This window comes from Leopardus geoffroyi, chromosome A2, assembly GCF_018350155.1.
Source record: "Leopardus geoffroyi isolate Oge1 chromosome A2, O.geoffroyi_Oge1_pat1.0, whole genome shotgun sequence".
NCBI classification, from domain to species: Eukaryota; Metazoa; Chordata; class Mammalia; order Carnivora; family Felidae; genus Leopardus; species Leopardus geoffroyi.
This window is the reverse complement of record NC_059331.1, coordinates 54794914-54812118: the sequence shown is the minus strand read 5'-3', so window position 1 is coordinate 54812118 and position 17205 is coordinate 54794914. Positions and strand designations below refer to the sequence as shown.

At 45.5% G+C, this 17205-nt stretch overlaps 1 protein-coding gene across 1 annotated transcript; it reads right to left on the bottom strand.

The window, feature by feature from the left end:
- Nucleotides 1-984: 984 nt before the first annotated feature.
- On the bottom strand, nucleotides 985-13581 carry MRPS25 (mitochondrial ribosomal protein S25). The gene is made up of 4 exons (XM_045493915.1): nucleotides 13318-13581; nucleotides 7896-8002; nucleotides 2031-2118; nucleotides 985-1366 (listed from the first exon to the last, which is right to left on the bottom strand). Exons 1-4 carry the CDS (start codon nucleotides 13449-13451, stop codon nucleotides 1174-1176), a joined length of 522 nt encoding a protein of 173 aa, XP_045349871.1. The 5' UTR covers nucleotides 13452-13581; the 3' UTR covers nucleotides 985-1173.
- Between the last annotated feature and the right edge of the window lie 3624 nt (nucleotides 13582-17205).

Sequence of the window (17205 nt, the reverse complement as noted above, 5' to 3'; positions counted from 1 at the left end):
CAGGGTTATTAAAAAACATGACCGAAAGGGTTAGAATGGAGGATAGAATTCTCTGCCCACCCTCAAATGGTAAAGGGAGAAGGCACACTGCGGTGTGGACCTGTAGTTCAACACAACCCTGGTGAGCCTGCAGCCATCCCAGAATGCCTCCTCCGTGCCCAGCCCCACCAGCCGTCTCCCCGAACACAAGTCTGGTACAAAATCACCACCTGAACATCAGGTGGTGTAAATGTAAAAGGAGCCAAATCCCTCCCAATTTAATGGGCTGATCCCCCAGCATTTCTATAAAACATTCTGGTTCCACATGATTTCCCCAGCAAATTAGTTCCTGGCCTCCCCTTTCCTCTCAGCCCCACCGGCCAAGCATTTCCCACAGGGCAGCGTCTCAGCCAGGTAAGCCTTGAAGTAATCCTGGAGGGCTCAGGTGTCACCTGAGGGTTGAAACTGGCATCCCTCAGTGACAGCAGTATCCATGTCCTGTGAGGCAAGAACTAGGCGGACCTTCACCCCCTCTTGCAAACCTGAGAAAGAGGCAGGCTGAGAGGCACCCAGAGCAGGGCCTCGGAGTCTCGACCAGCCAGCACCTCACCCGTCCGCCCTCCTGGTCCGCAAACCTACCTGTGAACGGGGCCGGGGAGTGGCAGCTGGCAGTGGCTGCCTCACCAGGGCACACACCTGAGGGAGGCTGCTCTGTGCCCGCCACGGGCGCCTCCTACACCACCTGCTCGCCTGCAGCCAAGCCTCTTGGGAGGAATGTCGGTTGGCTTTAGTTTGAAAGGGGACTTCATGCTGCCAGCCAGACGGCTCCAGCCAGATCCTGCCAGATCCAACCACAGCAGCTCAGGGTCTGGAAGAAAAATCGAAGCCAAGAGAGACTAGGAAAAGCCAGCAAGACTGACACAGGGGTGTCAGCAGGTAGGCCTTAGACCACCTCCATCCCTACGCAGGCCTTCCTGTGCCTATCAGACAGATACGCACCACGCCTTTGGAGATCTGGAAGCATTTTATTGACCTGATGGAGTGAAGATCTTCGTCTGGCAGTTCGACGGCAGATACTCCCCCGACCCTCCCGTGTCCTTCCACACAGGTGTGTGAAGGGGACCCTCATGGCAAAGAGACGGTCAAAGTCCCTTCGAGGACAGCCAGGGGCTTCCCTGGGTGTGGCCTGGGGCCCTAGTCCTGGGCGCTGGCTTTCAGCATCGCTCTGTACTTCCCCGTCATCTCCTTTGGTAACGGCACCAGGCCCGGGCAGGGGACCTGCCCTTCCACCTCGCAGATGCACTCCCGTAGGCAGTACTTTCGGGGGCCAAAGTGAGCCGGGTGAGAAAGCTGCTTTTTCTCCTGCTCCTCTCTCTCCAGGGTTTCCCTGCCAAACAGCACAGACGGCAATGTGTGGGAGCGCTGCTGAGCCTCTAGGCATTGTGGGACTTCTTGGCCAAGTGCATCCCACCATCAGCTGGGGAAACCTGGCTCTCCTGTGCCTCTCGACCTGCTCCTCACCCGCAAAGCCTAACGTCCTCCCCCACAGGCCTCCCAGTCCCACACTGGCCACACACAGCACTGACCGCACAGCAACGGTCAGCTTTCCTGCGGCCTAGAGGCGGCCCCAGCTCTGACTCAGCACGTAGTCAGGATGAAGGGGCCTGTGAAGGCCTCAACGTGCTTCCTCCAAGACGTACTTTCTTGGCTTCCCTCCCTTTGCTCCATCCATCCGTGTACAAAAGATGGATCCCAACACGTGCTGAAGCTAGATACCCACCAGCTCCAAAGGGAGATTCCCAAGGAGAGAACCGGCCACAACTGCCAGGGCCAGTGCTCCCCCGGCACCTCAGCTTCCCGTCGAGCCCAGGAGACAGGGTGGTCTCTGTCCCCACCTCGCAGCAGAGGCACACACGTGGGGAGCAGCAAAGCCAGACCGAGCGAACTCTGCAGCCTGCGCTTGGGTTGGTGTGTGCCCTCCTGATGCCCTTTTCCTCCCTCGCTCTGCATTGAGGCTCCTGTTCCCCTCCAGGTCAGCCCCATCAACTCACTCGCTCTTCCCCAGGATTTTTTTGACGTGCTCCATGATCTCCTTATTGCTCTTGGTCTCCACATCCACGAGGACCTGCTCCCCGGAATCTGGAAATGGGAAGCAAAGGGGACAAGAAGCACTGAGGACTCAGCGGCACACTTTGCAGCCTCAAGTGGTGGTGATGGATTTGCTTTTAGCAGAGCATTTTAACGATAAGATAAACGTGTGTCTACATAACCCATAATGCTACCCTTTTTCCATATTTGTTTAAACATGAGGAAACAAATTTGAGGTATGTGCAAAAGCATACTATTTTAATGGAAAGCAACTTTCCACGTTCATGGATAGAATATTCAGTATCATTAAGATGGAAATTCTCCCCACACTGGACCATGGATTCAGTGCAACCTCCATCAAAATCCTAGCAGGTATTTTCATAGAAACAGACAAATCAAGCCTCAAATTCATGCAAAGGACCCAAAATAGCCAAAACAATTTTGAAAAACAAGAAAATGGAGGCGCTTGGGTGGTTCAGTTGATTAAGGGTCCAACTCAGGTCAGCTCAGGTCATGATCCCAGGGTCGTGGGATAGAGCCCCACGTCAGGCTCCATGCTCAGTATGGAGCCTGCTTAAGATTTCTCTCCCTCGGCCCCTCTCCGTGACTTGCGCTCTCTAAAAAAAAGTTAAAAAAATCCAAGACAAACAAGACAATGGGAGGATGTTCGTGTTCCAATTTCAAATTTACTATAAGCTACAGTAACCAAGACAGTGTGGTATTAGCATAAGAACACACTACAGACTGATGGAAAAGAACTAGGTCCAGAAATAAACTCCTATTTTCAGCAAAGATGCCAATGCCAACATAATTCCTCACAGCATTTAAAAAAAAAAGAAAAACCTGAAAATGGATCAGAGGCCTAAATGTATGAACTAAAACCACTATTAAACTTTTAGAAGAGAACAAAGAAAATCTTCATAACCTTACCTACACAAAGATTTTTAGATATGACATCAAAAACATGGTCCATTAAAGAAAAAATCTGATAAACTGAAATTCATGACAGTTTAAAACTTGCGTTTCAAAAGATACCAAAAGCCACAGACTAGGACAAAATACTCATAATGTATACATCTGATAAAGCACTCATATCCCAACTACATAAAGAACTCTCACAACTCCTTAAAACAATCCAACTAAAAATACGAAATATGTAAAACATTTACCAACAAAAATACAACGGTAAATAAGCACATGAAAAGATACTCTTCATCATCAGTTATTAACAAAATGCAAATTAAAAGGACCATAGGACAAGATTGGAGTGGCTCAAATTTTTTTTAAATGGGTAATAAAAGCACCAAGGAGGATGCAGAGTAACTGGAACTTTCCTTTTTTTGTTTGTTTGTTTGTTTATTTTTGAGACAATGCGAGAGATAGAGTGCAAGCAGCAGAGGGGCAGACAGAGGGAGACACAGAATCTGAAGCTGGCTCCAGGCTCTGAGCTATTCACCCCAGAGCCCAACACGGGGCTCAAACTCACAAACCATGAGATCATGACCTGAGCCAAAGTCGGACACTTAACTGACTGAGCCACTCAGGCACCCCGGTAACTGGAACTTTCCTACACAGCTCATAAAAATGCAAAATATCACAGCCACTTTAGCCAGTGAATGCACAGAAAAAGAAAAGGAAAAAAGATCGGAAAGGAAGTAAAACTGTCGTTATTTACAGATGAACTTAGGAATTTAGAAAATAAAACCTACTAGAAATACGAGGTCAATTTATTAGCAAGGATGCAAGACACAAGACCCACACACAAAAATCAATTGGACTTCTATAAAGGTGTAACCAAACAACTGGAAATGAATTAAAAAATAACACTTTTCACAACAGTCACAAAACATATTCAACATTGTTAAAATGTCCATTCTCAAAATGGTATGTAATATGATTTCAATCAAAATCCCAGCAAGCTCTTTTCAAGAAACAGACAAGCAGATTTTAAAGTTAATATATAAATGCAAAGAACGTACATATAAAGTCATTTGGTGGGGTTGGGGGGTAGAACAAGTATGAATTTAAAACTACGTGATCTTAGGGGCACCTAGGTGGCTCAGTTGGTTAAGTGTCTGACTTTGGCTCAGGTCATGATCTCAGAGTTCACAAGTTTGAGCCCCACGATGGGCTCTGTGTTGACAGCTCAGAGCCTGGAGCCTGCTTCAGATTCTGTGTCTCCCTCTCTGCCCCTACCCCTCCCCTGCTCGTTTTCTCTCTCTTAAAAACAAATAAAAACGTTAAAAAAAATTTTTGTAACTACCTGATATTAAAAGACTTACTAGAAAGCCACAAACCAAGACAGTGTGGTATGAGACTAAGAACAGACACATGATCAGTGAAAGAATGAAGAGGTCAGAAATATATGGTGAAATGATTTTTGTGTGGTAAAATACACATAACAAAAATTACCATTTAAAGCCTGTAATTCCGTGGTTTTTATTCCATTCACAATGTTGTACAACTGTGACTATCACCACTATCTTGTTTTAGAACTTTTCTCATCACCCCAAAGAGAAACCCTGTACCTATTAAGCAGTCACTTCCTATTCACACGACACCAGCCTCAGCCCTGCACAACCATTTTCTGTCCCTATGAACTGGCCCGTTCGTTCGTACATTTTATATAAACGGAATTATATAATCTGTGGCCTTCTGCGTCTGCCTTCTCTCATTTGGCTTATGTTTTCAAGCTTTGCCTGTGTTGTAGCATCTGTCAGTACTTTGTACCTCTTTGTGGCTGAGTAATATTCCACTGAATGGATATACCAAGTTTTGTTTATCCATCTACGGTTGACTGTGTTTTGACAGAAATGCCAAGGAAACTAAATAAGGCAAAGGATGGTCGTTCATCGCTTGGTGCTCTAACACCTGAGTATCCCAACCCTGAAAAACAGGGGCGCCTGGGTGGCTCAGTCGGTTAAGCGTCTGACTTCAGCTCAGGTCATGATCTCACGGTTCGGGAGTTCAAGCCCTGCATTGGGCTCGGTGCTGACAGCTCAGAGCCTGGAGCCTGCTTTGGATTCTGTGTCTCACTCTCTCTCTCTCTGCCCCTACCCCTGCTCATGCTCTGTCTCTTTCTCTCTCAAAAATAAATAAATGTCAAAAAAAAAAAAAAAAAAAAAAAAGAACCTCAATCCCTATTCCACTTAATACACAAATAACTCAGATTATATATCAGAGAAACAAATATGCAATCTACAACTATAAAACTTTGAACAGAAATATAAGAGAAAACCTTTGTGACCTTACAATAGACAGATTTCTGGGACAGGACACAAAAAGCACTAGCCATAAAAAAGAACAACCGACAAGCTAGAGTTCATCCAAATTAAAACTTGTGCTCTTCCAAAGACACCATTATGAAAAGCAAGCCAAAGACTGAGAGACAATACTTACAATACACATACCTGAGGGAACAACTGCATCCAGAATATATAAAGAATTCAATAAGAAAGCAAAGAGCCTGATTTTTTTTAATGGACAAAGACTCAGAGACACTCTTTACAAAGAAATCTTGTGAGTGGCCAATAAGCACACGAAAAGATATGGGGAAATGTAAATTAAAATTTCAATGAAGCCTGGAAAGGCTAAAATTTAAAATATTTAATGTGGTAAGTAGAATGGCCTCAAAACCTATCCCTGTCCTACTCCTCCATAACGTGTGAATAGGTCACCTTTCGCGACAAAAGGGGCTGTGCCTCAGAACGTGAGTCGAGGACCTGGGGATGAAACCATTCTGGATAATGTGGGCGACCTAAGTTAATCACGCGGCTCTTAAAATCAGAGAACCTATCTGGACTGTGTTCCAAGGGGCATGTGACTGTGGAAGAATGGCTAGATATGCCATGCTGCTGTACTTGAAGATGGAGGGTAGGGCCACAAGCCAGAGAATGGAGGTGGCCTCTAGGAGCTGGAAAAGCCACATAAATGAATTTGCCCTTAAACCTCCAGACAGGAAGGCCCTGCGGACACCCTGATTTTTGTCCATGTTGGACTTCTACAGAAATGGAAGAAATTTGTGTTAAGCCACCCAGCCTGCAGTCACTTGTTACAGCAACCACAGGAAACCAATGTAATTAACAGGGAAAAAAAAAAACCTAATGCAAATGACAGCAAGTAAGGATGGAGAGCCACCACGACTGCCACGCCCTGCTGACTGAAGGGTGAAATGCACTAGTTGGAGAAAGCAGTTCACAGCAGTATCTGGCATGGCCTATCCCATCGTCCAGCAACCCCATCCTGAGGCACATGCCCAGGAGAACAGGGCGCCTGTGTCCACAAAATCCACTCATGCGGGAAGGTGCTGAGGCGCACCTTCTCTTAGTAGCCAGAAACTAGACACAGCCCTCAACAGCCACAGAGGCCCTCCTGTGACAGCGCAGGTGTCCAGGACCTGGCCAGTTCTGCCCAGCGCAGAGCTGGAACTTCCTGCTGGGCTGGCCCAGACTTGCTCAGGCCTGCGCCACCTTCTGAGGCACATCCAGACCTCCTTCCTTCTCCCTTTCCTTCCAGAGATGTCCAACCTGCTCTACCACCTGAAGACTTTCCCTGCCTTCCCCCTCCCTTTATCTCCAATAAACCTACTTCTAACTCTGTCTCGGCATCTAACAAAAACCCAAATGATGATCAACAGGTGAATGGAAAAATAAACTGTGGTATGTTCCTTCAGTGGAACCCTACTCAGCACTAAAAACGAATAAACTACTGATACACGTAACTAAGGAGTCTCAAACACATAAGTAAAAGCCAGACACAAAAGAATATTTATACACAGAAAACCTGTGTGTTTTACTCTGGGTAAACTATAACTCAATGAAATTATTTTTTAAAATGCAAACACAAAATATATACACAAAACTGCTCTAGCACCAGCATTCTCTTCACCCCCTTGACCTTGCTCTAGTTTTTCTTTCATAGCACTTATCCTCTGATATACTATCTGAAGTTTCTTGTCCATTCTGTCTCTTCCTGCTAGGATGCCATCCCTACAAAGGCAGAGACCTTTGTCTCTATGGCTCCCTAATACCTCAGGCACTGTGTGTGCCTGGGCCCAGCGGACACTCCATACATATTTGCTGAATGAATTTAAGAACAGGATCATATTGCTTCCTGAAGCATTTCCCAAACTGCACCTCAGTTGGTTCTTGTAACCATGTAAGCCAGTTGTTGGACCTTCACCTGAGAAATTAATCAATGGGAATATTACTCTCTCGTGGTCAGAATGACTGAGTAGAGAGCTGGATCAAAACATCTAGGTCTGACTTCAAAGCACTGAACCCAATATAACCAAACAAATATTGCCTCGGTGCCTCATGCGAATAGGAGAGCATCATGAAAGAGTGAGCTCCAGAAGAGGACACACACAGATACACACACTGCTCAAGAGGACGTGGCCAGCACTGAGAGGGCAGCTAGGAGACAGGGGAGGACCAATGTAAGGGTGCAGGCAGAGCTTCCTGGAAGAAGTGGTGCCCAAGTGGAGTCTCTGAAGGATTTTAAAAATCAATCAATAAGCAAAGTAGAAAGGGGATTTCCAGCAGAGGGTCCAGCATGAGCAAAGCATCGAGGTGGGGTGTGGCAAGGGAATTTGGAAGAATCTGCTGCATGGTGTGAGGCAGGTAGGAGACACGGGGGCAACAGGAGACAAGGCTGGAGAGATGGGGGAAGATCCAAACCTCAGTGGCCACTGTGTGCCACGGTCCAATGCCAGTAACAGAAAGTAAGGGATGTTTACAAGAGCCCTTGCCTCAGATCTCCCGAGTGCTAAGGTAGGAGGAAAGGACGGGAGGAAAGACTGTCCTGGCCTCAGCAGAGACCACACTCACCCAGATAAAACCTCAGGAAGGGGGACGGCGTCATGTTCTTAAACATTATGATCTGTACCCAAGGGTTTTTGTACTGGATCTGAGGTATGTTGAAAAACACAAATTTCCTGCAAAAGGAAAGATATTAATTAAACATGTAAAACAGAGTTTTCAACTTGAAATGCTGTACACTTCCATATTTTGAGGGAAAGTCCAGAATTTTCATCTGATTCACAGGGGACCCTGCCCCACAAAAAGGCTGAGAAAAGCAGCAGTCGGGAATTTATTAGTATATTCTCTGAACAGTGGGTGCTGGTTAGACAGGTGTACTCATTCATAGGTAGAAGTTCATCAAACTATATACTTACAGGTGTGCACTTCATGTAAATTAACCCATAATGTAAAAATAAATAAAAGCATTGGGTCGCCTCGGTGGCTCAGTCAGTTGTGCGTCCAGGTCTTTTTTTTTTTTTTTTTAATTTTTTAATGTTTATTTATTTTTAAGGAAGAGAGAGAGACAGAGGGTGAGTGGGGCAGGGGCAGAGAGAGAGGGAGACACAGATTCTGAAGCCGGCTCCAGGCTCTGAGCTGTTAGCACAGAGCCCAACACGGGGATTTGAACTTAAGAACCATGAGATTATGACCTGAGCCAAAGTCGGACACTTAACCGACTGAGCTACCCAGGTGCCCCGAGCATCCAACTGTTAGTATCGACTCAGGTAGTGATCTTGTGGTCGTGGGATCAACCCCCATGTCAAGCTCCACGCTGAGTGGAGCCTGCTTGGGATTCTTTCTCCCTCTCTCTCTGCCCCTCTCCCACTTGCACACACATACACATGCTCTCTTAAAATAAACTTTAAAAAAAGAAAATAAAAATAAATAAAAACAAACATGGAAAATAGTTTTACAACCTAAGAGTGGAGAGACCTTTAAACTTAAGTTTAAAACACAGATAGAGGCACCTGGGTGGCTCAGTTGATTAAGCATCTGACTGTGGCTATTCATGGGTTCAAGCCCTGCACTGAGCTCTGTACTGACAGCTCAGAGCCTGGAGCCTGCTTTGGATTCTGTGTGTGTGTTTTTTCTCTGTCCCTCCACTTACAGTCTCTCTCTCAAAATAAATAAACATTAAAAAAATAATAAAATAGAAAAAACACAGATAAATATGACCACCTTTAAACTTTTGCATGGCAAAATTTATCAAAAACATAATCAACATTTGCCAAAAGAAAAATGTTTGTAAGACATAAAACAAAAAGCTAATTCCTTTGATAAAGTTTTACACATCATAAAATTTACAGTTCAACAACAATGGCCACAAATAGGCAGAAACCCAAATAGCCTATCATCTTGAGTCTCAATACCTTCCCAAGAGTCCTGTAAATTAAAATAGGATTGACACCTGTTAGATTGCTACAGATTAAAAAAAGAAGAAGTTATAGAAATCAGCAAATACCTCCTTAAGAACTGGTTTAACCTCTTTGGAGGTCACCTTGGAACTAGCAAAATTTTAAAAGCTTAGATCCTGACTCAGTGATTTCACTGCTTTTTATGTTCACACTTGAATGCAAAGACATTATTTGTTACAGCAAAGGAACAGAAACAACAAATGTTCCTTGAGAGAGGACTAATTAAGATGCTGCTACATGTCTGAATCCCTCTCCTCCTACTCTCCATCCTTGACGACTAACCTAGTTGGACTAGGAGGTGGGCTTCCTTGACCTCTGACTTCATGTTGGGTTTAGACAACAGTGAACTTCGGCAAGACTGGAAGTAGGGGGCAGAGTCAAAGTATTCTTTCCCTGACTTGTCTCCTGGCTGAGTCCCAGGCTCATTAGGCAGTTCTCTCCCTCGCACTTCTGCCAACCTAGACCTGGGGTCCTGCACTGTTCCTTGTGGTTTCTTTTCCCCATCCTTGCCCATACCTCTGTAAACAGTTCCTTAATTAAAGGCTCCCCAAATGATCTTAATTTAAATGTGCCCTCTGGGGCGCCTGGGTGGCTCAGTCCGTTAAGCATTTGACTCTTCATTTCGGCTCAGGTCATTATCTCACGGCTGTGGGTTTGAGTCCCATATTGGGCTGTGCGCTGATAGTGTGGAGCCTGCCTGGGATTCTCTCTCTCTCCCTCTCTCTCTGCCTCTCCCCCATTTGCACTGTCTCTCTCTCTCTCTCAAAATAAATAAACTTAATATATATATTAAAAAAATAATAAATGTGCCCTCTGCTTCCTGCTGCCACCCTGCCCCATACATCAGATGACAGACAGGTACAAGTAGTACACGGGAAAGAAACAGTTTTCCAGCTTTACCACTTCTCAGCTGTCTGAACCAGGGCAACGTATGGCTGTGTGCCTCAATATTTACAACAAGACGATGACAATGCAGGACAACCAGTCCATAATAAAGCTTGTAATTTATTTTTAAGAAGATGGAATTGACAGAATCAACAGAAGGTGACTATGTGACCATTTACTTGGGGAGACTTCCATAACCAGAGCAATCTACAATTAAAACAAACGCAAGGACAATTATTAACTCCAGGGAAAACAAAAAGCTTTGCAAAAACAAGAAGGAAAAATAACCATAGTACTCTGGTTCAACTGTGTGGAGTGTTCACAAAGTCACATTAATTTAAACAATGAATACTATTCTATCCAAAATTCTGAAATGACTACACTGGGAGGATGAAGGGTTGAGTAATGTGTTGGGTTCGGTTGGGGAATGGCAATGTTGGGGAAAGAGAGCTAAATCCTCATCTTCCATAGTGGCAAGTCAGTAGATAATGCCTAAAGCTAGAAAAGTAAGAACTAGCTTTCTAAGTACGGTGTTCAACTATGAAGGGGAAACTAATTTTTAGTTTTCTAAAAAGTTGCTGACTCTAAGGGAGGCAACAAGATAAGGTCCTACTGTAGGCCTTGCAGATCATGACAAAGCTAAATTTACCTTCCTAGGCTTATGATGCCTCTGCTCAATTCCCACCCCACAGCAGAGGATCCCAACATCATATCAAGAAACCAGGGCATATTCATACAGGAATTGCTGACACCTAGAACTGCTGGGACAAAATCTCAACAGGGATGTTTAAATGGTTCTTGAAGCCTGGGAAGAAAGTTGACAATGGTAGGAAACCTTTAGTTGAGCACCTGCTGTATATGTCAGACACTTTGTTGGGTATTTTATTTATTTTACTTTTTTTTTTTTTAAGTAGGCTCCACACCCAAATGTGGGGCTCTAACAACTGTAAGATCAAGAGTCACATGCCCTACAGACTGAGCCACCCAGGCACTCACCTGTTAGGCAATTTAATACACTTGAATCCTCACAATGACCCCACAAGGTAGGGTTTTATAACTAAGGAAATCAGGTCAGAAAAGTCAAGTAAACTGCCCTAGGTCACACAGCCAGGGGTGAAAGAACTAGGACTATGAGCAGCTGGACTTCAGCCACCCTCTTCTGTCACTATCAAATTACCAAATTCACCTAGATCCTGAGGTTCAGCATGGAAAGAAAACTCAATAAATGCTAGCAGCTGTTACTTTTCTTACTGCATCTGAATGGCAAGAACATCTGGCAGAGGTGAGCAGGGATTTAGCCCTCAGACACTAAGGCAGCTCCCCACACACCCAGCAAACACCCAAGACTATGGCTCTCCCAGGGCTGTGTGTACACTGTGGCACTTGGAATGGAGGCGATCCAGGGAGGAGCAGCGAAATGCTACAGGTACATGAACACTCAAAGGCCTGTGGTGCGAGAAAGAGCCAAGTCAAGTAGACTCAAACCCAAGGGCACAAAATCCCCAAGGGCACACACAGGTGCGACAGGCAAGCCTTTGCCATGAGGAATAATGAGGCACAGAATGGCTGTTTGGTTTCTGTTGACCTAGAGGGTATTAAACTACTTGAACATGCAAGTATAAGGCCTACAGGCCTATTTTTTATTGGCTGATGACTTAAAAACCAGATTCATATAAAAATCTGAATTTCTGGCTTCTTGACAAGTCAGAAATTCTCCACAGGGCCCACAAAGTTAAGCCGTAGCCAAGTAGTAAATGGTCTCTTGTGACGGGGCATAGTTCCTAGTTCTAGTGGGCCCATCCAGACTGCCTCCCTCCTTACTGGTACTGCCTGGCCTCTGCCCTGACTGCCAGCATGGATACATTGGATGGGATGCACAGTGGGTCATAAAGAAGTATCTGGATACCCATTCCAGAAGCCCTCAGCACAGCTGATCCCATGCAAGCAAGTCCAAGTTATTCGTTTCACCTATGGACAGCAAACAGCTAGGAGGTAGCCTCTGGCTGTCCCAAACAGCTGTGCAGCAAAGGCACCTCACCATGGGAGACCATTCCATACTGGGAGCACTCCCCCTGTCCCATTTTGATCCACCCCATATAGCCAGTCCCAAAGCTTCTGGAGGACAGAACTTTTTTCTTAGGCACTGTTGAACTCCCAGCTCAGAGCCAAGCATTCAGCAATCAGTACATTTATACTTAATACCTGAAAAGCCCAAAGCACCAATACTGCCTCGAGGTTCACTTCAAACCCTCCATTTGTAAACTTCCGTTTAAGGAGTTCCTACTCTGCTCCAGGATTAAAAAACCACCTTAAGGAGTCTATGGTGGGGGTCGGGGTATGGAGCCTGAGGCTACACAGCTGACATAATCAATTACAAGGGTGATGAGTCCTGCATATGAGAAGCATGTGCACAGCCAGCCTGGTACCTTGAACAACCAACTTACTAACATCTCTGTGGCGTTTCTTCATCCCTAAAATGGGGATAACCATGGGGCTTCCGTAAACATCAAATAAGATAATGCATGACAAACATTCAAATAATGCATGACAAACATCCTTCTTATATGCTGCATGTGCATGCATAAGAAGGGCTCAGGAAGTGCTAGCAGCTATTACTTCTTTCAGTGCATCCCCACAGCAACCCTGGGCACAGGTATCAGCCCGGTTTGGGACAGTGAGAAGGAGCAACTCGCCCCAAGCCAGCAGTTGTTAAAGCTGGGACTTAAACAGGGTCTGTCGCCGCCAGACCAAGCTCCATCCAGAGCAGAACGTGTGCCGCCGCTCCCCACGGCTCGCCTGCCAGGCACAGGTAGTTAAAGGAGGCTGTGGCCTCCCCGGTTAGCCTAGTCCTCCACCGGGGAGGCAGGAGGGAGGAGGGGGCCCTTGTCCTCCGCTCCCCCACCTCCGTCACGACCGCAGCCTGCACGGCGTGGCCCTGCTGTCCTCTTCTCGCTGTGGAACCTGGAGCAAGCTGCTCCTCAGTCTCCTCGTCTGTAAAATGGGGCCGATGGCACCCAGTTCAGGAGGCCGGCCTCAGGATTAAGTGGCACTTAGAGCAGCTCCAGGTCTCAGCGTTACTAGCCCGTCATTACGGTGAGCACGGTACGGTCCGCGCGGCCTGAGGACGGCCTCGAAGAGTTCCGACTGACCTGGCGCCCTCGCCCAGCTCCCCGTGGGTGTTGTAGTTCACCGTCATGACCTTCACGGAGTCCTTGAACACCACGTCCCCCTGGCCCAGGTACTGCAGGGTGCGGCGGATCGGGAAGCGGCCCTTCATGGGCATGGCGGCGGAGAGGTCGGGCCGCTGGCCTAGCAGCAAGGGTCCCGCTGCTGCAGACGCCGCCGGCCCGGCGGACCTCACACCGCGTCGCCTCACCGCTGGTTTCCACTTCCCGCGCAGACGCACGGGAGACGCCTCCAGGCAGGCTGCGCGCTCACCGCAGAGCAGCTCGGAACTTGTAGTTCCCTCTGGCGGCATTAGGCTTAGAGGCGGGGCACCTTTTCGGTAAGAACACCCTCGCTCAAAGTTTGGTTTTCACACCAGTATATTAGCCTTTCCCCACCCCACCCCGCAAGTAAAAATATTTTTAAGAAGGCTCAAACTCAGTTAAAAAATATTTTTTAAATAAATAAATAAATAATAAATAGGTTCAAACTTAAGACAACAAAATTACAACAGTGATATATCAGGAGAGCTGAGTTCAGAGGCCCAGTGGGCTACCTTGATCTTCAACCGCAAATAAGTCAGTTTTTCTCTCTCAACTTCTCTGGATTCAAAGTGAAGTGTTCCAAGGGCAGATTTTCTTTCTCTCTCTCTTTTTTTTTTTTTTTTTTTTTTAAGATTATTTATTTTCAGACAGCAAGTGGGGGAGGGGCAGAGAGGGAGGGAGGGAGAGAATCTCAAGCAGGCTCTATGCTGTCAGCACAGAGCCCAGCTCCAGGCTCAATCTCACAACCGTGAGATCACCACCTGAGCTGAAATCAAGAGTCTGATGCTAATAGAATGAGCCACCCTGGTGCCCCAAGATGCATCTCTCAAGTACACTTCCTGATCTTATAAAGTTTTTACTTCTCCTTCACATTAGAAGGATAATTTTGTCAGATATAGAATTCTAGGTTTGTGGGGTTTTCTTTCAAGACTTTAAATATTTCACTCCACTCTCTTCTTGCATGTTTCTGAGGAGTAATCAGCTATAATTCTTTGTTTTCTCTTTAAAATAATTTTTTCTTCTTACTTCAAGATTTTCTCTTTGGTTTATGCAGTCGAATAAAATATACCTAGACATAGATACTTTATATTTATCCTACTTGATATTTATCCTACTCTGAACTTCTTGGATCTGCCATGAATTTTGGGAAGTTCTCAGCCATTACCTCAAATATGTCTTCTTCACTCTTTTTTTTCTTCTGATGTTCCAATTACATATATTGTATCTTTTGAAATTGACACATTGTTTTTGGATATTTTTTTCTGGGTTTGTTTTTCATTCTTTCTTTTTCTCTTGTCATTGCAGTTAGTGTGGTTTCTACTGACATATCTTCAAGCTCATTGATTCTTTGCACAATTGTGTCCAGTCCACTGATGAGCCCATTAAAGGCATTCTTCATTTGTTAGCATTTTTGATTTCTAACATTTGCTATTGACTATCTCTTAGAGTTTTATCTCTGCTTACATTACCCATATAGTCTTGCATACTATGTATTTTTACCATTAGACTTAATAAGTTATTTTAAGTTTCCTGTCTGATAACTCCAACATCTGTGTCACAGAAGTCTGTCTGGTTCTGGTCTCTGCTGTGTCTCATCAAACTGTGTTTTTTTCCTTACCCTTTAGCATGCTTCTAATTTTTTGTTGAAGGCCAGATGACATTGGCTGTATTGGCTAGTAGGAACTGAGGTAAATGAGCCTCTGGAATGAGGGTTTATGTTAATCTAGCTAGTTGTGTTTAATGTTTCCTATAGGTCCAGAGGCTTGAAAACCCTTTAGTGTCTTTTTGTCCCACCTCTTGACTTAGCTATTCCCTAGATGTTACTCCTCAGAGTGTGTGTCTTGAAGCTCTTCCAGCTGTAGTCCACAGTTACACTGGAGCCCTGTTGGTAAGGTGTGAGAGAAGGGAAGCATTCTATTAATCATTTGATGAAATCTCAGTATTTTAGTGGGCCTGTGTCCTCGGGCTGTGACCTTCATAAGTGTTTCTTAATCCCACTCTGTGATGTTATAATACAATAAGAAATATATAAACTTGGTCTTTGTTCCTGACTCCTGGCCAGAGTTCCTGAAACTCTTGTAATTTCCTTAATGATAATATAGGTGCATCTTCTGTCATATCTGGGTTTTGTCCCTGTTCCTGAAATAGCTTTGGAGAGATAAAGGTGAAAGGAGCATCTTTTGTTATCGTAACAAGCTCCTTTTAACTGCACCAGTTTATGCAGATGACATGAGCTTTTGGAAAGCCCCTAAGGATAGAGGGCTGGTTGCCACAGATAATTAGTTGGAACTTTCAGCCCCAGACCCCTAACCTCTAACCTCTGGGAGAGGGGCTGGAGGTTGAGTTAATCACTAATGACAATAACTTTAATCAATCATGCCTATGTAATGAAGCCTCCATTAAAACATACCCTAACCAAAGGAGTTGGGAGAGCTTCTGGGAGGGTGAACGCATCAGTGATGGTGCAGGGAGAGTGGTGTGCCTACAGAGGTCATGGAAGCTCTCTGCCCCTTATTCCGTATCTTGCCCTATGCATCTCTTCTCTCTGGTTGTTCCTAAATTGTATTCTCTTATAATTAGCCAATAATCCAGTGAGCCGTTATAGCAAATTATCAGACTCAACGAGAGGCTTGTGGGAACCCTAACTTATAGGCCATCAGTCAGAAGCACCAGATGCTTACACTTGTGATTGGCATCTAAAGGGGGGGGGGGGCAGTCTTGTGGGGCTAAGCCCTTGGCTAACTCCAGATGAATTATGTCAGAACAAAATTGAATTTGTAGGACATCTAGCCGGTATCAAGAACTGGTTAGTGTGGGGAAAAACACACATTTAGCATGTGTGAGTAGCAGAATGTATAAACAAGTTTTCTTTTACCCTCCCCCCACTTAGATACGATGGAAAGGCCAGAGGGTGTGGGAGTGGGAGAAACCTGCCCTTCCCAGAGTAGGATCAGACTCTGGTACAGTATTTTCCCCTGGGGAATGCTCAGAGTTTATTTTTCAAAGATTACTCATCCCCTTCCCGTCAGAGCCACCAGGGGATCTCTCTCAGCAATTAAGGCCACAGGTGGCATTCCCGGAGATAAAACCATAAAGGTGTGTGGTGTCCCTTCAGCTGTGGCCCCTAGGAGTTCCTCACTCCCATGCTAGTCTGTGCTCAGCCTCCCACATTCCACCAGTGTTCCTACCAGGTTCCAGTGGCTTCTGCTCCAGGTGAGTAGGTGTCTGCTACGACTCTCCAGGTTTTGAAGCAGCAGTTTACCCCACACTCGGTTCTCTGGTGGGTCCAAAGAGTCGCTGATTTTCAGTTTGTCCAGCTTTCTCTTGTGGTAAGGACAGGAGTGACAACTTTCAAAATCCTTGCATGCCTGAGCTGAAACCAGAAGTCTTTCTGAAGGTATTTTTTTCCCCTTCCTGAAGTATTTTAAAAACCGTGCTAAACTGAAGAGTTTTAAGCAGAAGAGCTTTTGACCTTAAAGTCCACAGAAGGCACTCCACAAGGATGCAGTATCCCATCCCACATTAGAAACGGGAGTGTCCATATACATAGGCCACAGTACTTGGGCACTCCCACTGTGCCTGACCCAGATGGAACCGTTCTTGCTACTTAGGGCAAAGTGAGTCAGGCAGCCCAAGCTTTAAATCCTCATTCTACCACTGACTGGCTGTGTGGTCCCCTGCCAGGCTAACCTCTCTTAATTCATCTGTTCCTCTGCCAGATGAATATCTGAGGAACTACCTCACAGGCCTGATGCTGGTAGAGCTAAATAAGGGGTATGTGAAAAGGTAGCAAACTGCATGGCACGAATGGCAGCCATTAAGCTCCTC